Source organism: Stomoxys calcitrans, chromosome 5 (genome assembly GCF_963082655.1).
Source record: "Stomoxys calcitrans chromosome 5, idStoCalc2.1, whole genome shotgun sequence".
NCBI classification, from domain to species: Eukaryota; Metazoa; Arthropoda; class Insecta; order Diptera; family Muscidae; genus Stomoxys; species Stomoxys calcitrans.
The window spans coordinates 123,438,729-123,459,937 of record NC_081556.1 but is presented as its reverse complement, the minus strand read 5'-3'; the positions used below and the strand labels follow the sequence as shown (position 1 = coordinate 123,459,937).

The 21,209-nt window shown below is 39.0% G+C and overlaps 2 protein-coding genes across 8 annotated transcripts in view; one reads left to right on the top strand and one right to left on the bottom strand.

Moving 5' to 3' along the window:
- LOC106085974 (angiotensin-converting enzyme) overlaps positions 1-21,209 on the bottom strand; it is a 312,626-nt gene that overhangs the window by 199,937 nt on the left and 91,480 nt on the right. The gene's annotated exons all lie outside the window — the stretch shown is intronic.
- Positions 1-21,209, top strand: part of LOC106091494 (sodium/potassium-transporting ATPase subunit beta-1-interacting protein) — a 198,112-nt gene that overhangs the window by 162,017 nt on the left and 14,886 nt on the right. For 2 of the 7 annotated variants that reach the window (XM_059369088.1, XM_059369087.1), the window contains exon 7: positions 6,464-9,499. The exons of 1 other annotated variant lie outside the window; for it this stretch is intronic. In XM_059369088.1, the coding sequence (XP_059225071.1) occupies positions 6,464-9,066 (2,603 nt within the window). In that variant the 3' untranslated portion in view covers positions 9,067-9,499. Of the gene's footprint in view, positions 1-6,463; positions 9,500-12,970; positions 13,663-13,691; positions 15,025-21,209 lie in introns of those variants that run through there. 4 more of the 7 variants (XM_059369093.1, XM_059369091.1, XM_059369090.1 and 1 more) reach the window with 4 other exon arrangements.

Below are 21,209 nucleotides of genomic sequence, written 5' to 3'. Positions count from 1 at the left end.
CTGGCTACCGCAGTTTTACAAGCAAATATTAGGTAAAAAATTATATGGGAGATACATATTGATCTGGACTGATTTTTATGTAATTTGACAAATATTTGAAACACCTCATGCTAAATTTTGTAAAGATCAGACCAAAATTGTGGATATAAAAGACTTAAAAGGCCACATTGGATGAAAGATATATATGGGAGCTATATCTAAATCTGAACCGTTTTTTTTTCAAAATCAATAGCATTCGTCCTTGGAACAAAAAGTGATCTGTTCAAAATTTCATGACAATCGGACAACAAATGCGACCTATACCATGATAAGAAGAATGCATGGACTTACAGACGGACATTGCTCGTCTCCTTCTTAGCGTTGCAAATAAATGAACAAAATTATAATACCCTACACCACAGTGGTGTAGGGTATTATAAGGGCGAAGATAATTTTTTCTAATGATGTGTTAATTTTTCTTTAGAGATGAACTAAATGATCGAACATTTTATACTTACTTTACCTTACTTTAATTGGCTTAATCTGTTCCACTAGGCGAACATAGAATAGCGTTCCAAGCACCTCGATCTTCTGCGCTCATTCTAAAATCTCTGACACCAAGTTTCGAGGTGTCTCCCACCACTTGATCTTTCCATCGGGCTTTTGGTCTTCCTGGTTTTGCGTGTACCTGGATTGCCTTCAAATGACTTCTTTGCCGGAGCTTCTTCATCCATTCTGACAACATGACCTAGCCAACGCAGCCGTTGTATTTTGATGTTTGTAACTATGCTGTCGTCGTCATACAGCTCGTGGTTCATTCGACACCTATATTCTCCTTTAACCCAAACTGGACCATATATTTTATGAAGAATATTTCTCTCAAACACTCCAAACACTGCCTCATCTACTTTCACAACTACCCACGCCTTAGAACCATATAACAGCACGGGTAGTATCAGTGTCTTGTAAAGTGTAGTCTTCGTCTGTCGAGAGATGGCCTTGTTTCTTAACTGCTTACTTAGTCCAAAGTAGCATCTGTTTGTCAGTATTATTCTTCGCTTAATCTCAAAACTGGTGTCATTCGTTTCGGTTAGGGCGGTGCCGAGGTATATAAAGTTACTGACTGTCTCAAAGTTGTGGTTGCCAACTTTCTCCATTTTCTTTATCTGCTCGGTTGTGCAAGGCTTTTGGGAGTTGAAACCATCAATTTCGTCTTATCTCCATTTACTGCCAGACCCATTTTCACTGATTCTCTTTCGATTCCTTCAAAGGCTGCAGTTACTACTTCCGGTGACCGACCTATGATGTCGATGTAGTCGGCAAAGGCGAGTAGCATATGTTCTCTTGTGATTAGTGTGTCATATCTATTCACATCTGCATCTCGTATAATCTTCTCCAGCAGGATATTAAAGAGATCACACGATAGGCTGTCTCCTTGTCTGAAACCTCGTTTGCTATTAAATGGTTCGGAGAGATTCTTTCCTATTCTTACTGAGAAACGCGTATCAGCAAGTGTCATCCTGCAGAGTCTTCTTAATTTTGCAGGGATACCAAACTCAGACATGGCTTGAAATACCTTTGAACATAAAGGGGTATCGTAAGCGCCTTTATAGTTAAAAAAGAGATGGTAGGTGTAGATCTGTCCTTCTCGGCTCATTTCCATCATTCCAGGACGATCAAAGCATTATCATTTTTTTCCATTTTCATAAAGCGAAGGAATTAAGAAAAGTTTTGGAAGCTAACTTAACTTATTTTTCATGATTTATTTTTAGGACATAAACGATTCCAATAAAGAGAAACGACCACTTGTTTGAAAGGCACACTTCTCACCTCTCAAAAACATACAGATTTACTTTATAACGTCAATTCGTAAAATTTAAAATAAAAATTTTTGCGTTGCAATATGACAACACCAGGGCGATCCGGGTTAATGGGAGCTATGTGAGGTTATGGACCCATTTTGACAATACTTAGCACAGCCATTGAAAGTCAAAACAAAACACGATTTCAGAAAAATCGGATAAGAATACGGCTCTCTAGCGGCTCAAGAAGACAAATCGGGAGATCGGTTTCTTTTGGCATCTATATCAAAACGTGGACTGATTTGGCCCATTAACAATCTCAAACTTCAATAATAAGAAATATTTGTGCCAAGCTCCGAAAATTAGAGTGGTAAAGTGCAGAAAGACAGTAGGACGGCGAAAATCCTATGGGGCGATCCGGATCGTGAGAGGATGAGGCTATTACTGAAAGGAAGTATGAAAGAGGTCGGTATAGCTTTTGGTAACACATAGAACTACGAGCTCACTTATTCAAAATCGGTGCGGCAAGTGATAGCATGTATAGGGCATGTGGAGAAGATGATGAGATGTTGATGAATTTCTCATGTCATTGTCTGGCTTTCGCGGCTAAAAGGGGACACAATACCAGACATGGACCAACTTAGGGGAGTAGTATGAAAAACAATTAGGGATTTTAAAAGTATCATGCACTTTTAGTTTTTTGAGCACACAACAAGCCGATTATCAGAATAGGTATATGACCATAGTGGCATGGGGCGAATTAATATCCGCACCGTGTTTTCAACGTAACCTTACCTAAAGTAATTGTAACACTTTTAAACAACCTATTTTTATTGGCCGCTAGAGGGCGCATTTATTATCTGATTTGGCTGAAATTTTGCACGTGTTTTGGTTTAACCATCAACAACTGTTCCAAGTATGGTGCAAATCGGTTCATAACCTCATATAGCTCCCATATAATCCGATCTCGGATCTTGACTTCATGAGCCGCTAGAGGGCACATTTATTATTTGATTTAGCTAAAATTTTGCACGTGTTTTGGTTTAAACATCAAGAACTGTGCCAAGTATGATAAAATCGGTTCATAACCTGATTTGACTTAAATTTTCGACAACGATTTCTTGCATGACCATTAACATATGTATTAGATATGGTCGGAATCGCTTGATAATATGATATAGCTCCCATACATACACAGATCTCCCGATTTTATTCATGTTGTATATTTCACAGGGAGGTTAAGTTCCAAGATGGGCTATATCGGATTATATCTTGATATAGCCCCCATATAGACAGATCTACCGACTTAAAGTCTTAGGCCCATCAAGGCCACATTTACTAACCGATTTCGCTGAAATTTGGGACAGTGAGTTGAGGCCCCTCGATATCCCAGTTCAAAACAATTGGATGTAGATGCCATATATACCGATCTACCGGTTAAAGATTTAAGGCCCATAAAAGGTGAATCAATTAACGCTGAAATTAAGCACAATGAGTTTGGCCTAGATCGGTTTAGATCTGGATATAACTGTTATATACACCGATTTCCCGATTTAAAGTTTTAGGCTAATAAAATGAGAATTTATCAATTGATTTTGCTGAAATGAAGCACAAGAGTTATGTTAGGCCCCTTGACAGTCGTAATGAGTATGGTCAAGATCGGTCTTTATTTGGATATAACTGCCATATAGACCGATATCTCGATTTATGGTCTTAGGCCCATTAAAGGCGTATTTATTGTCTGTTTTCGCTGAAAACTGGGACAGTGAGTTGTTCTAGGATTCTCGAGATCCCTTTTTAATACGGCCAAGATCGGTACAGATTTGGATATAGATGTCATATATACCGATTTTCCGATTTAATGTTTTAGGCTCATAAAAAGCGAATTTATTAACCGATTTCGCTGAAATTAAGCATAACGAGTTACTTTAGGCCCCTTGACTGTCGTACTGAATATGGTCAAGGTCAATCCAGATTTGCATATAGCTGCCATATAGACCGATCTCTCGATTTTAGGTCTTGGGGCCAATTAAAGACGCATTTATCATCCGACTTCACTAAAATTTGGCACGGCGAGTTGTGTTTGGACTCTCGACATTCCTGTTCAATGCTGCCCAGATCGGTTCAGATTTGGATATAGCTGCCTTATAGCCGATCTCTCGATTTAGGGTCTTGGGCCAATTAAAGGCGCATTTATTGTCCGATTTCGCCGAAATTTGGAACAGTGAGCTGTGTTAGTACTCTCGACATCTCTGTTCAATACGGCTCAGATCGGTCCAGATTTGGATATAGCTGGCATATATACCGATCTCTCGATTTAAGGTTTTAGGCCCATAAAGGAGAATTTACTAACCGATTTTTGCTGAAATTAAGTACAATGAGTTACGTTAGGCCCCTTGACGGTCCCACTGAATATGTTCAAGATCAGTCTATAAGGTGAATTAATCAGGTCCATATAAGGTGAATTACTTTACTAATTTCGCTTAAATTTACCACAATGAGTTGTGTTAGGCACCTCGACATTTATAACGAGTATAGTCAAAGTCGCGCTATATATAGACATAGCTGCCATATATACTAATCTCTCAATTTAAATTCTTGAAACCAAAAAAACTCGTTTATTACTCGATTTCGCTGAAATTTGACACAGTGGGCTGTGTAGCCTGCGACATTCGTATTCAATGTGGCCCAGATCGGTCTATATTTAGATATAGCTGCGATATAGATCGATCTACCCATTTAAAGCCTTGGATCTATAAAACGTTCATTTATTGTCTGATTTCGCTGAAAATTGCCACTTTGAGCCCTTTTAAGCTCTTTGACATTCTTGCCCTATATGGGTCAGATCGGTCTATATTTGGATATAGTTAGCATATACATATACCTATCTCCCGATTGCATTTTTAACCTATAAATTCTGAGTTGTGTTCGACCCTTACATTGCCTTCCTGAATAAGGTTGGGATCGGACTATATTAAGATATAGCTGCTATGGGTTCATAAATGAAGGATTTCCTTCAAACATTTTTCATAATTTTGGAAGAGCGTTCGTCCCAGCGATGGAAAAAACAATCTTCTGGAAGATTTTTACGCAATGGTTCTTCTGTATGAATCACGAAACACTCTTCTACGTTGTCATTGGGCAATCTATTGCGGATGTTTTAGCAACTCTTCGGCACGATCCACCACCCATTGCGTTATAAACGTCCGTATGAGTAGTGTAGCAGTCTTCTGGGTTATCATTGGACCATCCATTGCGTGTGTGGAAGTTCAACAACTCTTCGCCACGATTCTCTTACAACCCATTGTGGAACACTCTTCTAGATTATCATTGAACTACCCATTGCGTGTGCGGAAGTTTTAGCAAATCTTCGCGACGATTATTGAGCAACCCATTGCGTTATATTCGTCCAGAAAATTTGTTTATAAATCGCTTTAGTTAAGTTTTCGCTATTGTTTTTATTTCCAACACTCTTCTAGATTATCGCGACGATTATTGAGCAACCCATTGCGTTATATTCGTCCAGAAAATTTGTTTATAAATCGCCTGAGTTAACTTTTCGCGATTGTTTTTTTTTCCATGTTTGGTGCGTTTAGGATTTCCATTGAATTATGTTATTCGATGTTTTGTTTTGAGTAGACAACCACCACAACACCAAATAGATTTCTCACTTGGTTTATATGACGATTGGTACAATGTATGAGGAATATGACGACTAATAAAAAAAAACATTTTTTTAAGTTTTTTCGTAGTTGTTACGTTTTTTATGAACAACTAAAACTTTGGATCTTCAAACCGCATAACCTGCAACTCTTTTTAGAACCATATTTAATAAATATTCCAAAACACCTCTTTGTTACTCGGCCAGGAGAGTACTGCGCAACTCTTCCAGAAGAGTGTTGTATAAATCTTCCAAAACACACATTTGTTACTCGTCCATACGATTCTTGCGCGATTCTAAGATCTTCCAAGACTCTTCTGACTTACTCTTTAGTAACTCATATGGAAGATTCGCAGAACACTCTTATAGAAGATTCGTCTTGAGGACACATCTCCTCACGACTGGGGAATCGTCTACGACTCTTTGAGGAGCTCGTCCGCGAACGTAACCTTCATCTAGAAGATTCGCGGAAGATTGATTGGCGAACAAAAATGTTTGCAGGGTTTTTAATCGTACTATAACGAAATGTGGTTAATTTACTGTACATTGGAGGTGGTGGGTATTCAAAGTCCCGCCCGGCGGAACTTAATGTCATTTCACTTCTTTTAATTTTTCAACAACATAATCACATAGAAAACATGTTCCTAATAATAAAACATCGTTTATCTCTAATTTTGAATGCATATTTAGTTATTTTTTTCCCATTGTCCATTTGTGATCATTTGATAAATTTGCTTGCCACATTTTCATTGAATTTGCTAAACCTCGTGGTGTCACATCCTAACTTTAAACTTAAGTTAATCTAAGAAGTTAGTTTAATGAAAACATTAAATGCATACTTAAACTCAATGCTCATTTAATGTTTCTTAATGTTTTCCCTTTCGCACACGTACCAATATGCCTATGCCAATACCACAAAACCGATGCCAATGCTGATGCCCTAATACAAAATGGACTAAACTTTTGAATGGATTTCTGGTGGTGGTCTTTACTTTTGGTGATTTTGGTGAACCTGCTACAGTCGATTTCATGAACGGAGATGCCAAGAGCCCCCAACATACGGTGGTCCATCCCATGTACGTGAGCTATACAAGCATCCCAACATCAGCAAGTGCAACAATGCTCTCAAATAAGCATCATCAGCAACACCTTCATCATTCGCTCAGTAATAGTAACCATCATCTCAGTAACAGTTCACATGCATTGGCCACTACTACCAATACAAATTCAAATACAAATACCACTACTACTCCAACGGCTGGGAAAAGGCAGTTCAGAACATCGTCTTCCTACTCTCAGCCAGCACCGCCACCATCATCATCATCAGCATCAGCATCTCTCCATAAACAGTTTAGTAATAATAGCCATAGCCATAGCCATAACCATAGTCATAGCAATAGCCATGCTGCTGCTGCGGCTGCGGCTGCAGCTGCTGTCGGTAGCAATTTCCTTTTGACTAACAGCAACAATAGCTACAGCGCCAGCCATGCAAATAGCAGCAGCATTAGCAGTGGTAAGCGCCATAATGCCGCTTCTGCAGCTACAGCAACAAACACCAACACATTCTTAATACACACACACAAAAGTAATAGAAGTTCTACGAACAACAACAACAACAACAGTAGTAACATTCGCACCCCCAACAACAATAACATGATGGGGGGAGTAGGCAGCAATGGCGGCGGCGGAGGCGGCAGCTTTAACGGTAGCCTTCTCAGTAACAGTAGCCAGTATCAGTTTAACAACAATAACAACAACACCAACCTTCACTATGGAGGCTCTTCGGGCCGCCGCAGATGCATGGCCGCAGGGGACTTGTCCTCGCCCATGTCCACTAGTTACAATACCCGTAGTTATTCGACTAACAACAGTAATGCCAGTAACAGTATGCTTTATAGTCCTAAGCAGGTACGCAAATTTGGGGGCCTAGGTGGTGGCGGCGGCGGCGGTGGTCCCCTTACCTCAAATAGTATTTTCCCCGCCAATACGGCCACGGCCATAGACTTGGTGCAAAAGCCTCCCGGCCAATTGATGGCCGGAGGCTACTATGATGACAGCACGGCCAAGGCCGATCATCAATTGTATGCGAATGGTGGTGCAAGGCGCCACATAATGGCAGCCTCCTCCACGCCCACACAAGATACCACACCCTCTTTGTCATATGCCTCCTTGCAGAATTCCAATCCGAATTTGAATTCCAGCCTCAAACATGGCGCCGGAGGCACCTCGCTAAGTAACAGTAATTATAGTCTTACAAATAGTTTGAATAACAATCATCCGCCTTCGCCGGCTCCCTCGGCCCTGGGTGGGGCCTCATCGAATAGTGGTCGTTTTGCCCGTATACATTCCAAGCCCAAACCTCCCAAATCATCCAGTTATTCAAACTTTAGCAATGTAAATGCCAATACCAATGCCCTGCCCACAGGCAATGCAAATGGTGCGGTCCCACGTCATGACAGACCCTTGTCCAGTAACTTCGATGAGTCTTTCGAGGATGACAATTTTTCACTGCAGAACCTCAAGGCCGATGAGGACATAACCTATGTACCCTTTGGCAAGCCCACTCCTGGCTCTTATTTCATAAACAAGGAGAATAACAATTTACCCAGCCACTATAAGGAAACAGGGCAGCAGGCTGTGGGCTCCGGTCCCAGCCCCAATAATAATCGCAATCCCACATTTGCTAATAATCCCCATTCACCACCAGGCATCCTGCTGGAGAAGGGAGCCATTTTGCTACCCCACATGCCGGAAATGAACCCCGCCCAGAGAAGCTTATACCAACAGAATGGTTTACCCTTTCATCCCGCCTATTCGCCAGTGGCCTATAGGCAAAATTCTGCCTGCTCCTCTCAGGCACCGCCGCCCAGACCCACTAATATACCGCTGCCCATAGTGCCGGCCTCGTATCAGCAGCATCAGTGTTCGGAGATGATATCTCCCTCAGAGGTGACCCCACCACCACCGCCTCAACCCAGACCTCATATATTTCAACCGCGCACCGGCACAGCACCCTATCCTGATCTCTCGCCCGATGTGACCGAACGTTATGCCATGCCCACACAATATATACCCCGATCTCCGGTAGCTTCGCGCATAGCGCGTCGTCAAAGGCAGCAACAGCAGCAGAATCAAAATGATTCCTCTGGACGCTATCACCAGCAGCATCAGTCGCAGCAGCATGATCGAAATCATGTGACTAACAATTCGGCTAATTTTTGTGATCAGATTAGAGATACCCCTCCAGGGTATAGAATTCACAAAGCTGGTGGCGGTGGTGGAGGTGGTGGAGGTGGTGGTAAAAATTTGCAGTCATCCCAAAATAGCCCAAAGCCTAATAATCAATTGTCAAGAGCCAGATCTCATGATCGTTTGTCCACCGAATCGAATGGTCTTGCCAATGGCACTACCAATGGTTCCTTTAGGGATGGCGATAAGAACTCCTCGGCTACATCCCAAAAGGAGGTGGCCAAAGAAATGGCTCCAAATGTCAATCGTCGCAGTGGGCGTAGAGGAGAAATGCCTAAACCCCGTCCCAGATCCTATTGTAATTCTATGAGTGGTGGTGAGGGAGTGATAAGGGCGAATATTGCCTCGGATAGAAAAATGGGCTATGCAGCTTAGTTTAAATAGGGGCGAGAGAGAGAGTGAAAGAGAAGAGGAGAGAAATTATAAGATTGAGTTATAATTGGGCTTCAAGGTAATAAGGAGGGGGAAAGATAAAGGATGGTCAAAAGATGGCAGTTTTTCAAAGAGGAGAACTCGTATTGAAGTTTTGTTGGCAGTTAGGAAGAAAAGCTGTGCATACAAGAACAAGGAGAAGCCATACGGATAGGAAGGGGGAAAAGTTGAAGGAAGAATAGGGTGAAAATAAGAATGAGGAAGAATAAGGATGGAGAAAGGAACGAGTAAGGCAGTATGAAGAAAGGTAGAGTGATGGAAGGATAGAGAAAAGAAGAAGAGAGAATGAAAGGAAAATGGAAAAAATAAAAAGTAAGCGGTAAAGAAAAAGTGATTGATGAGTGGAGGAAAGGAAGTGGGAGATAAGGGGATGTGAATGAAAATGGAAGGAAAAGGGAAGTAGCAAGGAATAATGGAAGGAGGAAGGTTTGGAAGAATGAAGGGGCATGGAAAAGGAAGGCGGAAGAAAAGGACATATGTATTAAGGATGTAAGAAGGAAATATAGGAGAACGGAAGAAGAAGGAAGGAAAAAGGAAGGAAGAAAACGGAAAAAGTAAATGGAAGGATGGAGAGAGAAAGAAAGGAGCAACAAATGAAGTTAGAAAGGGTAGAGGAAGGAAGACAGGAAGGAGGAATGAAAGAAGAGAGAAAGGTGGGGAAGGAGGAATGAAAGTAGAAAGGAAGGTGGTATGAACCCGAGAAGAGGAAAAGTGAAGAATGCAAAGTAGAAAGTAGAAAGAAAGGTGATATGAACACGAGAGGAGGAAAAGTGAAGAATGCAATGAAAATGGGACTTCGGGAGATATAAGATATAGAGGGGGAATAAGAGAAGATGTAAGAAAGAAATGTGTAAAGATGGAGTGGGAAAAAGAGGCAGTAAGGCATTGGAAAATGAAAATTTAAATGTATTAATGAAAAGAAGAGTTACAGATTGAAATTATAGAAGCTAGAGAGTATCCAGAGATTCGAGACAACTTTATTATAAATTGAAGAAATTATATGGGCTAAAATATGGAGAAAAAAATATATGAAGCTTGGTGTATAGTATCGGCTATAGGTTTTGGGAAAAACAAAGTCTTTGGTTGTTTTTTATCTTATTTTATTTCAAATATTTCGGTCGACGTCGTCAAATCATTTTCGAGGTTTTTATCCTCGAAATATTGGAAATAAAACAAGACAAAAACAGCAAAACACTTAGTTTTTACTCCCATGACCTATAGCCGATACTAAACATTAAGCTTCATAAATATAAAAAGGTAAACTAATATTTATATCCCCTCAAAACTATTGTGTATTTTTTAGCACTAAAGACCGGTACTTACAAATTACTTCAGTGACGAAAATCCTTAAAGGCCTGCAAATCATAGCTGAATTAAGATTAAAACTCCTGGTCATGCAATGCATCTAAAGGATATGTTTGTTATAAGTACTGTTATACCGTATTTACTATTCCTATGCAGCTCTCTATATTATTTTGCATACGTATAACATTTTGGATAACTGTTATACAAACTGTTATAAAATATCACAAAGGTGTAAAATGACGCAATATGGAAAGACAATTCCTTAATTAAACTGAAAAAAATGAAAACCGGTTAGATGAAGGAAATTTAGGCCCTCTTTCGAAGTTCTGCTTCGTCCACACCCTACAAGTTGATTCGCCACATTATATAAAGGCTTTAAGTGACTATTCTTACATTAATTGCGGTTTTTTAACCGAAATATTTTGCTGTTTAAATGATCATTTCACGTAAGTATAACAGTTTTGTTAACTGTTATACAAACTGTTATACACATGCAGAAGTATGTAATTTAGGGTAATAAGTCATAAAATGCCAATTTTATAAGAATGATCTTCGAAGAACAATAGGTAATCAATATTTGCACACAAAAGTAGAGCCGTTATGGAAATTTGATACTTGGGTGCATGGAAAATGGATTGAAACAAGGTTGGTTAACTCTTTTGATTTAATTGAAACAATTGTTGTTAACTCTTTTGATTAAATAACACCAAAAGGCGAATTGGAATGCCTTTTGACCACCCATTTAGTATAGGTACAACAGTTGAGATAACTGTTATACACCGGGCAAAGTGGTAAAACTAGAAAATAATTAATAAAATGTCGTATTATTTTCTTAAAACAATCGAACAAAATTCTAGAAGGATCCTTTTTAGAAATGTTGACCATATAATCCACTAGAATTTTGATGTTATACCTTCAAATGTTTGTGATGTGGTTATCTCTATTTTAAATGAATGGTAATTCGGTTAAACGGATCACTTACCGTTAGTATAACAGTTTTCGTAACTGTTATACAAACTGTTATACGCACGTCCAAATGTGTTATTTTGGTATATGCAAACTTTATAGCTATTACCATTAAAAGAAATATGTAATCAAAATTTACCCCTGTTCCTTAATGGAATGCTCTTGGACAATTTGAATTTACAATCAAAGTTTGAACACAAAATAAGAATTTAGTTCACTTGATCCTCGAGTCTTATTTACAAATTTGGATTTTACACCTTTAAAATTTTGTTGATGTGTTTTCTTCCAAATCAAATGTATAAAATTCCGTTAAGCTTCAGTATAACAGTTTTGGTAACTGTTATACAAACTGTTATACACACTTCAAAACAAGTTATTCAGCGCAAAAAGTTCTAAAACATCACTTTTAATGGCCATCACAGCTGTAATTAATAAGTAGTCCACATTTGGACGCAATAATAGGCCCTTTTTAAGAATTTATATCACTCAGTCCATAAAAATGTTAATTGAAACTAATGTTTCTAATGCGTTTAATGGATTTAACCCAAATACCGAATCAGTAACAGTGGCACAAATCAATTCATATAAGTATAACCGTTTGGTTATCTGTTATACAAACTGTAATACATATATTACCGAGTAGGTAGCTCTTACACAAATCTAAAGTGAGGTACAATCAACGCAAGATTCAAAAACTTGTTTAATCATTATTTGTCCAGCTGTACATTTTATTTGTCGACGTCTACTCATCCACAGAAAAGTGAATTATATCTTTTCGAAAAGTTTGATTTTTTTCTTAATTCAAAGAGAGTGAAACAACCGACTAGTTACCCTCAGTATAACAGTTTTGTTAACTGTTATACACACGTAGTAGCATGAAATTTAACGCAATAACTCATAAAATGCTTATTTAATGACTATTGCCTTTGACGAATAAAAAGTAATCCACATTTGAACGTAATAGAAGGTACATTATAAAATGTAATTCCTTCGATCTAAAGAACTTCCATTAAAAGCAATTCAATCATGAAAAATTAGCATCCCAAAATTTAGTTTTTTTAACTGATTTTGACTGACCATTTAATATAAGCATAACAGTTGGAATAACTTTTATACAATTTCTCATTTCTTGAATCTTTCTGGATACTCTCTAGGCGTAAAGACATACTGAGATTTGTTATATTAAATTGAGATTATTTTTTGGAAAACTTTCCCTAAACCATTTATAGTACTCTCCAACAAGGCCATATTCAAGGGAAGATGATGTTGAGGGAATGAAAGCTATCTTCAAGACTTTTTACAATTACAACTATATATCAGCTTTTGTAAATACAAAATATTCACCTGCAATCATTATTTGTTCATATATGTTATATAATCAACATCATTGAAGCACTTTATCAATGTTTGTTCTCTAAGCTAAAACGAAACGAAACAAATATTATTATTAATAATATTAATGAATTAAAACAAACAAAAGAAAAAACAACAAATCACCCTATAACAATTACAAAATCAAAATGAAAAGTTCTAAAGCAGCCAGAATCAATTAAAAACAACATATATTATCTTTTAGCCTCATAGACTGCGATTGCTGACCCATAGAAATTTCCACATAACAATAGGCCCATAAATGTTAAACATTTTAAACATCCAAAGATTGAACAAAGGTTTCAATTCAAAAAGTGGAAAGGAAAGCCATTGAAAAATAAAAGAAACAGAAAAACAAAAGATCTCTAGAACCCCCCGAATGTGTGAGATCCAACCGTCCCTCCTATGTAGTGTTTTGAGAATAAAGAGGCTGGCCTTTTTATTTGTGTTGTTGAGAAAGCCCCATATGCCTGACTGCTGCCTGCCTACCAGCTTGCTGATTAACAGCCAGCCTTTATAATACAAACAGTTTGTATGATTGTTTTGCATTTTTTACATTCTTGTCAGAGGTCTGCTTTTTGGATAGGCCCTTACAAAGCTGTCTATCCTCTGTCTTGGCCTTTTTGATTTTGTTAAATTAGTTACAAGCTCTCTGCCTTAGAAAAGAAGCACAGACCCTTCTAGCAACACAACCCAATGACATTCAAACTGTATTTGTAAAAAAAAGCTTTTGTTAATATTTTTATAATGTTTTATATGTTTTTAATTTTTTTTTTCCTTTAATGTTATTTATTTTTCTCTTTGTGTTTTAATTCTATTTTTTTTTTTTTAATTTATATACTGTATGTAAAATATATATATTTTTATTTTGTATAAAAATCATATTCCACACCTAAATATCCTTTATGTTGTATACTAAACTCAAGTGTGTGTTGATGTTTGTTCTACTCCTGCATATTTAAAATAGTTTCCTTATGAAATATACAAGTTTCAGTTAATACATGTATATTTCAAGAAAAAATTCCAAGTGTTTTTCGATATGTGTTCTTTGTTTTAAAAACAAAAAAATTTTTTATATGTAAAAAAAAACGAAAACCAATTAATTACACTTAATTAACTTTTTGTTTTAATATTTGTTTGAATTTTATTTTTCTTGAGTGTTATCCTAAGGCGATAATAACTGCAAAAGAAACTGCAACAACAAATGAAACCAATATATTACATAAAGGATTATATCCTTCATTATAAGATTTGTTGATAAGCAAACAGAAAATAAAGAAAATCAAAAATTCAAGAATCCTTGTTAGAGTTTTAGAGATACAAAACCAATGTCCATGTGAAAAGGCAACAAATACATATACGTATCTTTAGTTTAGTTTCTTCACATAGCATAAGTTAGATAGACCAGATCGACCTAGTTATGAGCAACCAGTGGTTCTAACAAAAAAAAAAAACAATTTTTTTTTAATATGAAGAAAGAAATACAAATGATTTATTGCATAAGCAGCTTGTATTACATAAAACGAGGAATTTTGTAGACAAAAGCAATTAAGCTTTAAAGAGAAAATAAATTTTAATAATTAAAATGCTTGTGTACAAAAAACAAAATAAAATCAAAAAAAAATTATATATATATATTGAGATTTACAGAACTTTAAATATCATCTAGAAGAGATTGTAACTAAAATGAAATTAGAAAAAAATATACCAAAACACAATTGAATTGTTTAAATATGCCTGCCATGAGATTTATGAGAGAAGTTTAAAGGTAACAGCAGCTATATTTCATATTGCAAAACGTTCTTGAGGTCTTCCACTTACTTATACCAAGAATATTTAACAAACTATTTGCTCTTCTTCATATGTTTTGCATTTCCTTTCAACATTTGGTAGTTTTTTGGGATATATAAACGTTGAAATATTTTTTTTCTGTGAGTATATCAATTAATTAAGGCGTTTAGTTCATTTAGGCCTTTTTTGTGGCATTTTGCTTCAGTATAACAGTTTTCAAAACTGTTATACTAACTGTTATACACTTCAAAATTATACCAAAACTACTTGAATCTTGCATGTATTTCCTCTCAACACATTTAGCAACTTAATTCAAGGCATAGGATCCATTATCGACACTTTTGGTTTGACATAAAAGCCCTCATATTTCAAATCTTTTCCCGTGATATCGTCATTGAAGCATCGACTTTGTATAACTGTTTAAAAGTATGTACCAAACAGTTATACTCGCATAAAGTACCGCAGAACGTTGTTGTTGTTGTTGTTGTAGCAGTTTATTGTGTACTATCTTTCGTCTGCTTGATTCTGTTGAGTGTCAAGACCCAGGAACTCCGCGACTAAGATGGGGTGCGTCCACAGGGATCTGGGTCTGAGTCGAGTGGGTCTGGCCGGGCAGTTAAACAGGTGACGTGTATCGTGCGGTCCCTGGTTACAGTCGGGACATACATCTTGCACGTCGGCATCAATCCTAGCTCTGTGGGAATTGAGGCGGCTGCATCTGCCGGAACGTAATTGAGCCAGAATCACTCTGGTTTGCCGGGGGAGGTCGATTTCTTCGGGTGCAATGGGTGGCGGTCGTACTCCAAGGACTACATTCACCCGGTAGCCAGTTAACGCGTCTGCTACCGTGTCTGCATGAATGTTGTTCAGACCCGCTTGATATGCCGCTTGATCTAGAGGTTCTCTCTTGTAGCGCTGGACCTCACGCTCTAGATCATGTAGATCTACCTTAAGGCTTCTGGGCGGTGGGTATCTATCCACAAGATGATGATTTGGATGATTTCTGCGATAACAGCCCAAAAGGTATTGCTTAGACAGCATGTAGTTATGTCTTCGCACTGGTAGGATCTTTGTCTCCTGGTGGAGGTGGTCCACATGAGAACTAAGGAGGCAGCCCGTCGCAGTTCGGAGGGCGGCATTCTGACAGATCTGAATATTATTCCACTGCGTGTCACAAAGCTGACGTGACCACACTGGCGCTGCATAACTTACCACAGACCGGCCAATTGCTTTGTACGTGGTCAACAAGGTTTCTTTGTCTGCACCCCAAGTGCTGCCAGCGAGTGACTTGAGGACCTTGTTTCTACTTTTGACTTTATTGCAGATTGCTGTGGCATGTGGGGAGAAAGTGTAGGAGCTGTCAAATGTGACGCCAAGTATTTTGGGACACTTGATGGTCGGAATCAATTCTCCATCGACCATCACAGTCAGCTCAGAATTCACCTCACGCGTATTTGTAGTGAACAGTGTGGCTGAAGATTTGGTGGCGGATATCTTCAGATTTCTTGCAGCGAAATATGAGGCAAGCTCGTTGAGGTAGACGTTCAACCTATCGCAGATGTCATCAATGGGTGGGGGGCCTGATGCCAAGATCGTACAGTCGTCCGCATATGATACGATCTCTATGCCGTCTGGAGGAGGTGGAATGGAGGAAAGGTAGAGGTTAAACAGAGCCGGAGATATCACCCCGCCTTGGGGAACTCCCTGTTTCACTCTACGGTGTTTTGACTTCTTATCCCTAAATTCCACAAATGACTGGCGGCCACACAGATAATTCGCGACCCAACGTTTAAGGCCTGGCTGGAGGGACGTGTTGGCGATGTCCTCAAATAATTTGGCATGGCTGACCGTGTCGAATGCCTTCGATAGGTCCAATGCCACGAGGACCGTCCTATCACATGGCCTGGGTTGATTGAAGCCACGGCAAATGTGTGTGGTGATGGCATGCAAAGCTGTTGTTGTGCTGTGCAGTCTCCGAAATCCGTGTTGATGCTCGGCGAATGGAAATTCTCCTACGAGGCTCGGGAGGAGTAATGCCTCAAGCGTCTTAGCCACTGGTGAGAGAAGGGAGATCGGTCTGTACGACTCCCCCAAACTCGGGTCTTTACCAGGCTTCAGTAGCGGGATCACTCTGCCCATTTTCCAGACATCGGGAACTATAAGAGTGTTCAATGACAGGTTAAGGACAGTGGTAAGGTACTCAACTCCAGGTAAATCCAGATTCTTCAGCATCAATGTAGAGATTCCGTCGGGGCCCAACGCCTTGGAAGATTTGGCGCCACGGATGACATTTGTAACTTCGCCCACGGTAAATTGTGATGGCTGTTCATCGGCTCGGAGACCACGAATACGGCGAATGGCTCTCCTCCTTGCCCTGTCTCTCTCGGGATGCACGATAAATTGACGGTTGAACAACCTGGCGCATCTCTTCGGATCAGTCACGGTTAACTCGCCAAAAGTGACTGAGGTCCTGTCGTCCCGTCTACCGGGGTTCGAGAGAGACTTAACAGTGGCCCACAATTTGCCTGCACCGGTGCCTAAGTTACATTGCTCCAAGTGTTCCAGCCACAAATTCCGCTTATGTTCGTTGACTACCCTGTTTATTTCCAGATTCAGCTCGCTGATTCTGGGGTTAGCGGGGTCCATAGCACGAATCCCATCACGCTCGTCTGCGAGTACCACTGCTTGCGCCGGGAAATTGGGTCGCACTTGCGGTATTCGACCGGCTGGTATAAAGCGAGCGGCTGCTGCGTTGATGATGTCTCGGAATTTCCTCTCGGCCACAAGCACATCAGAGGGGGGTGGCAGTTCATTGAAGCGGCGATTGGTATACTCTCTGAAGCCAGTCCAATTGGCCTTCTTATAGTTGATGAACGTTCGGCGCTCAGAGGTTATGAAGTCGGGTGGTCGGTCGATGGTGAGGATTATGGGGAGGTGGTCTGACCCCAAAGAGATGACGGCTTGCCAGGATACGTCACTCAGGAGATCAGGGGATGCGATTGAGATGTCTGGCGAGCTGCTGCACCTCCTCGTAATCCTAGTGGGGGCATCCTCATTCACCGTGCAAAACGTGGAGCTATCTATCTGCTCTGCCAAAGCTATGCCACGCTGGTCGTTGCCTAGGGGAGAATGCCATGACGAGTGATGTGCATTGAAATCCCCCAGAACCAGACGACTATGGCCAGATAGCAACCCACTTATGTCGGGGCTGTAGGCCTGGCCATTAATCGGGACACAGCTGCCAACCGGCGGTATATACACGTTGTATATCTCTATCTCGGCAGTACCAGACTTGACTGCTACCCCCATACATTCCATGTATGGGTCACTAGCGTCAAGCGCAGGCGAGATAGGTCTATACTGCACGGAATGGTGTATAACGAAGGCCAATCCCCCACCTCCATTCCTTGAGCGATCCTTACGTAGCACATTGTAGCCGTGACAACTGTGCAAGCTGCAGGTGTTAGTCAGCTTTGTCTCCTGGATCGCTGCGACCGATATGCTCTTCCGACTCATAAAATCCACAATCTCATCAATCTTGCCTCGCAGTCCATTGCAGTTTAACTGCAGGAACGATACATTTCCCGACACTGGCCTGGCAATAGTAGGGCTAGGGTGCTGTCTTTGCATAAATTGCCGTACGGGAGAGGTCGGGGGGGTCACACAGTCCGACGACGAGGACGCCGAAGGCGACGACGGCGACGCTTGTGACCCACTGCTGGCTGTGTTCGCACAGCACCTAGCGACATAGCCAGTATGACTATACTCCCGTAGCGAAGTTAGGCCAGAGCAAGAACGGAAATGTACCCACTCCAAGCACCTGTTACACCTCACCGACACTGACCGATGATGAAGGCGGTTCTGGCAAACGGAACAGAACCAGGGTCCGGGGTTCTTTTCAATCCCGGCACGGACCAAAAGCATACGGAGAAGGCACTCCGGGATGTGCCTCTCCCATGACGAAAAAAGACGAACACGTACACTGAGGCGGCAGCCCTTGCCGATGAATATTCCATCGGGTCGATCCGGTACGTACAACCGGCTGCCATGGGATTGTAACGTTGTTTAGGTCTTCCACATATTTGTACCACAAATTTTTTACAAACTATTTGCTCTTGTTCATATATTTTCCCAAAGATTTGCATTTCCTTTGACCCTTTGGTGGTTTATTGAGATATAAAAACGTTGAAATATATTTTTTCTGGGAGAATATAATTTAATCAAGGCGTTTAGTTCATTTAGGCCTTTTTTCATGCCATTTTGCTTCAGTATAACAGTTTTTAAAACTGTTATACACTTCAAAATTAAACCAAAACTACTTGAATTTGCATGTATTTCTTAAACACATTTCGCAATTTAATTTAAGGCATAGGATCCATTACCAATGCTTTTCGTTTTGGTTAAAGCCCTCATATTTCAAATTTCATATCCATTCCCGGGATATCATCATTGTGCGAAAACCAAGTTAACGATCGCCTTTGAGCCTTTGGTTCAAATTCACTGTCCTAGACTATGTTTATTAAAAAAGGCATTAAGCTTATGGGCTTTTTTGTGCTATTTTGCTTCAGTATAACAGTTTTCAAAACTGTTATACACTTCAAAATTGAATTTTGCATGTATTTCTTTTAAACACATTTCGCAATTTAATTTAAGGCATATGATCCATTATCGCCACTTTTGGTTTGGCACAAAAGCTCTCATATTGTTTGACAAATTTCAAATCATTTCCCTCGATATCGTCATTGTGCGAAAACCAAGTTAACGATCGGCTTTGAGTCTGGGGTTCAAGTTCACTGTCCAAGAATTTAATGGCTTACATCGTCGTTCTATCGACATAAATCCTAAGTTTTGAGATTGGTACATATCTTCCTAGGATATCGTAGTCATACTCGATATCCTGGGAAGAGATGTATCACCTTCATAATGGGATAGTTCTTTGTTTGGAAGTCTATGCACTCACCCGACAGCCTCAATGACCTACAAACATCAAGTGCATCGGACTAGATCCCCATTCAATAAGCTCCATATTCAGTAAAGCTTGCATACTTGCCTACGGTGCGAACCTCTTTGGATTTTCTCTAGTATGTGTTCTTCCATTCACAGCCTACCAACATATCCATATCTCATACTTAAACCCTGGTCTTCCACCGGGCTCTTATACACGAAACCACCTTTTGACGTAGGAAACCAAATCTTAACGACTATATCTTGAATTGGTCTCAGTGCCAGGTAATCGGCGTTCTTTCCGCAGCCCGCTCTCTTTCAGCATACCGTGATCCCTCATTCGAAGACCTATAAAGACCTTAATAAGCTTCGTAATCAGTATAGCTTTATACTTGCCTACGGTGCATAACTCTTTGGATCTTCCAGAATTGTCTAGTACGACTTCTCTCATCCATAGTCTTCAACCATATTTGTGCCCTATGCGTAAACCTTAGTCTTCCGATGTACTCGTATATCAATCTTGGGTAAACTTTCTTTTTCTTGGGTAAACTTTCTCCTCAATAAACTGTTATACTTACTATAACAGTTCAATAAACTTGTTAACTTACTATAACAGTTCAATAAACTCTCATACTTACGATAACAGTTCAATAAACTCTCATACTTACGATAACAGTTCAATAAACTATTATACTTACGATGACAGTTCAATAAACTGTTATATAGTTAGTATAACAGTTATAGAAGATCAATTAAACAGGTATACTTAATGCTATATGTGTTTGTGATTTTAAATAACCATTTAAAACTGCTATATAGTTAGTATAACAGTTAATTAAACGGTTATATTAGATCAATTAACTGTTACACTAACTATAACAGTTTTATAAACTGTTATAATACACTAAAATTTTTAGTGTTTATAATACTCTAAAATTTGTAGTGCAATTTCGATTTTGTATAACTCTTTAATAAACTGTTATACTAACCAAAACAATTGAACAAGCTGTGCTTATTTTTAAAAATAATCCAAACATTTTTTATGAGGTTTCGATTTTGTAAAACTATAATAACAAAATTTTTATTTTAAAAATTTTTGTAGAGCTTCAATTTTGTATAACAGTTTATAAAATTATTATAACAAGTTGTAATAAAAAACAGTTGAATTTATATTATAACTTTAGCAGTTCAATAAACTATCAAATTAAATACAACAGTTCAATACACTGTTATAAGCTAACCATAGCAGTTTATAAACTGTTTTAGTGAACATTATATATGTTTAAAAGAACCCAACATTTCTTAAGTGCAATTTCCATCTTGTATAACACTTTTGTTAACTGTTATACTAAGGAAAACAGTCTAATAAACTGTTTTACTGACAATAGCAGTTTAATAAACGATTATATTAGCTGCTAAGTTTGTAAATAAAACAGTGCACAACATTTCTATGCTTATTCGGTTTAGTGTAACAGTTAAATAAACTGTTATACTGACTAAAGGTATTTATTCATCTGCTATAAAAACTGATATTTATGTACAACGAATACCCAAAACGTTTAGGTGCGATTTTATTTTAGTATAACAGTTTAGTAAACTGTTATACTAACTGTTATACTTGTTAAAAAAATCCAAATACGCATAAAAATTCTTTTAACACTAGGTATGGAATTCTCCAAATCATAAAACTACAAAAAAACTCTATATTT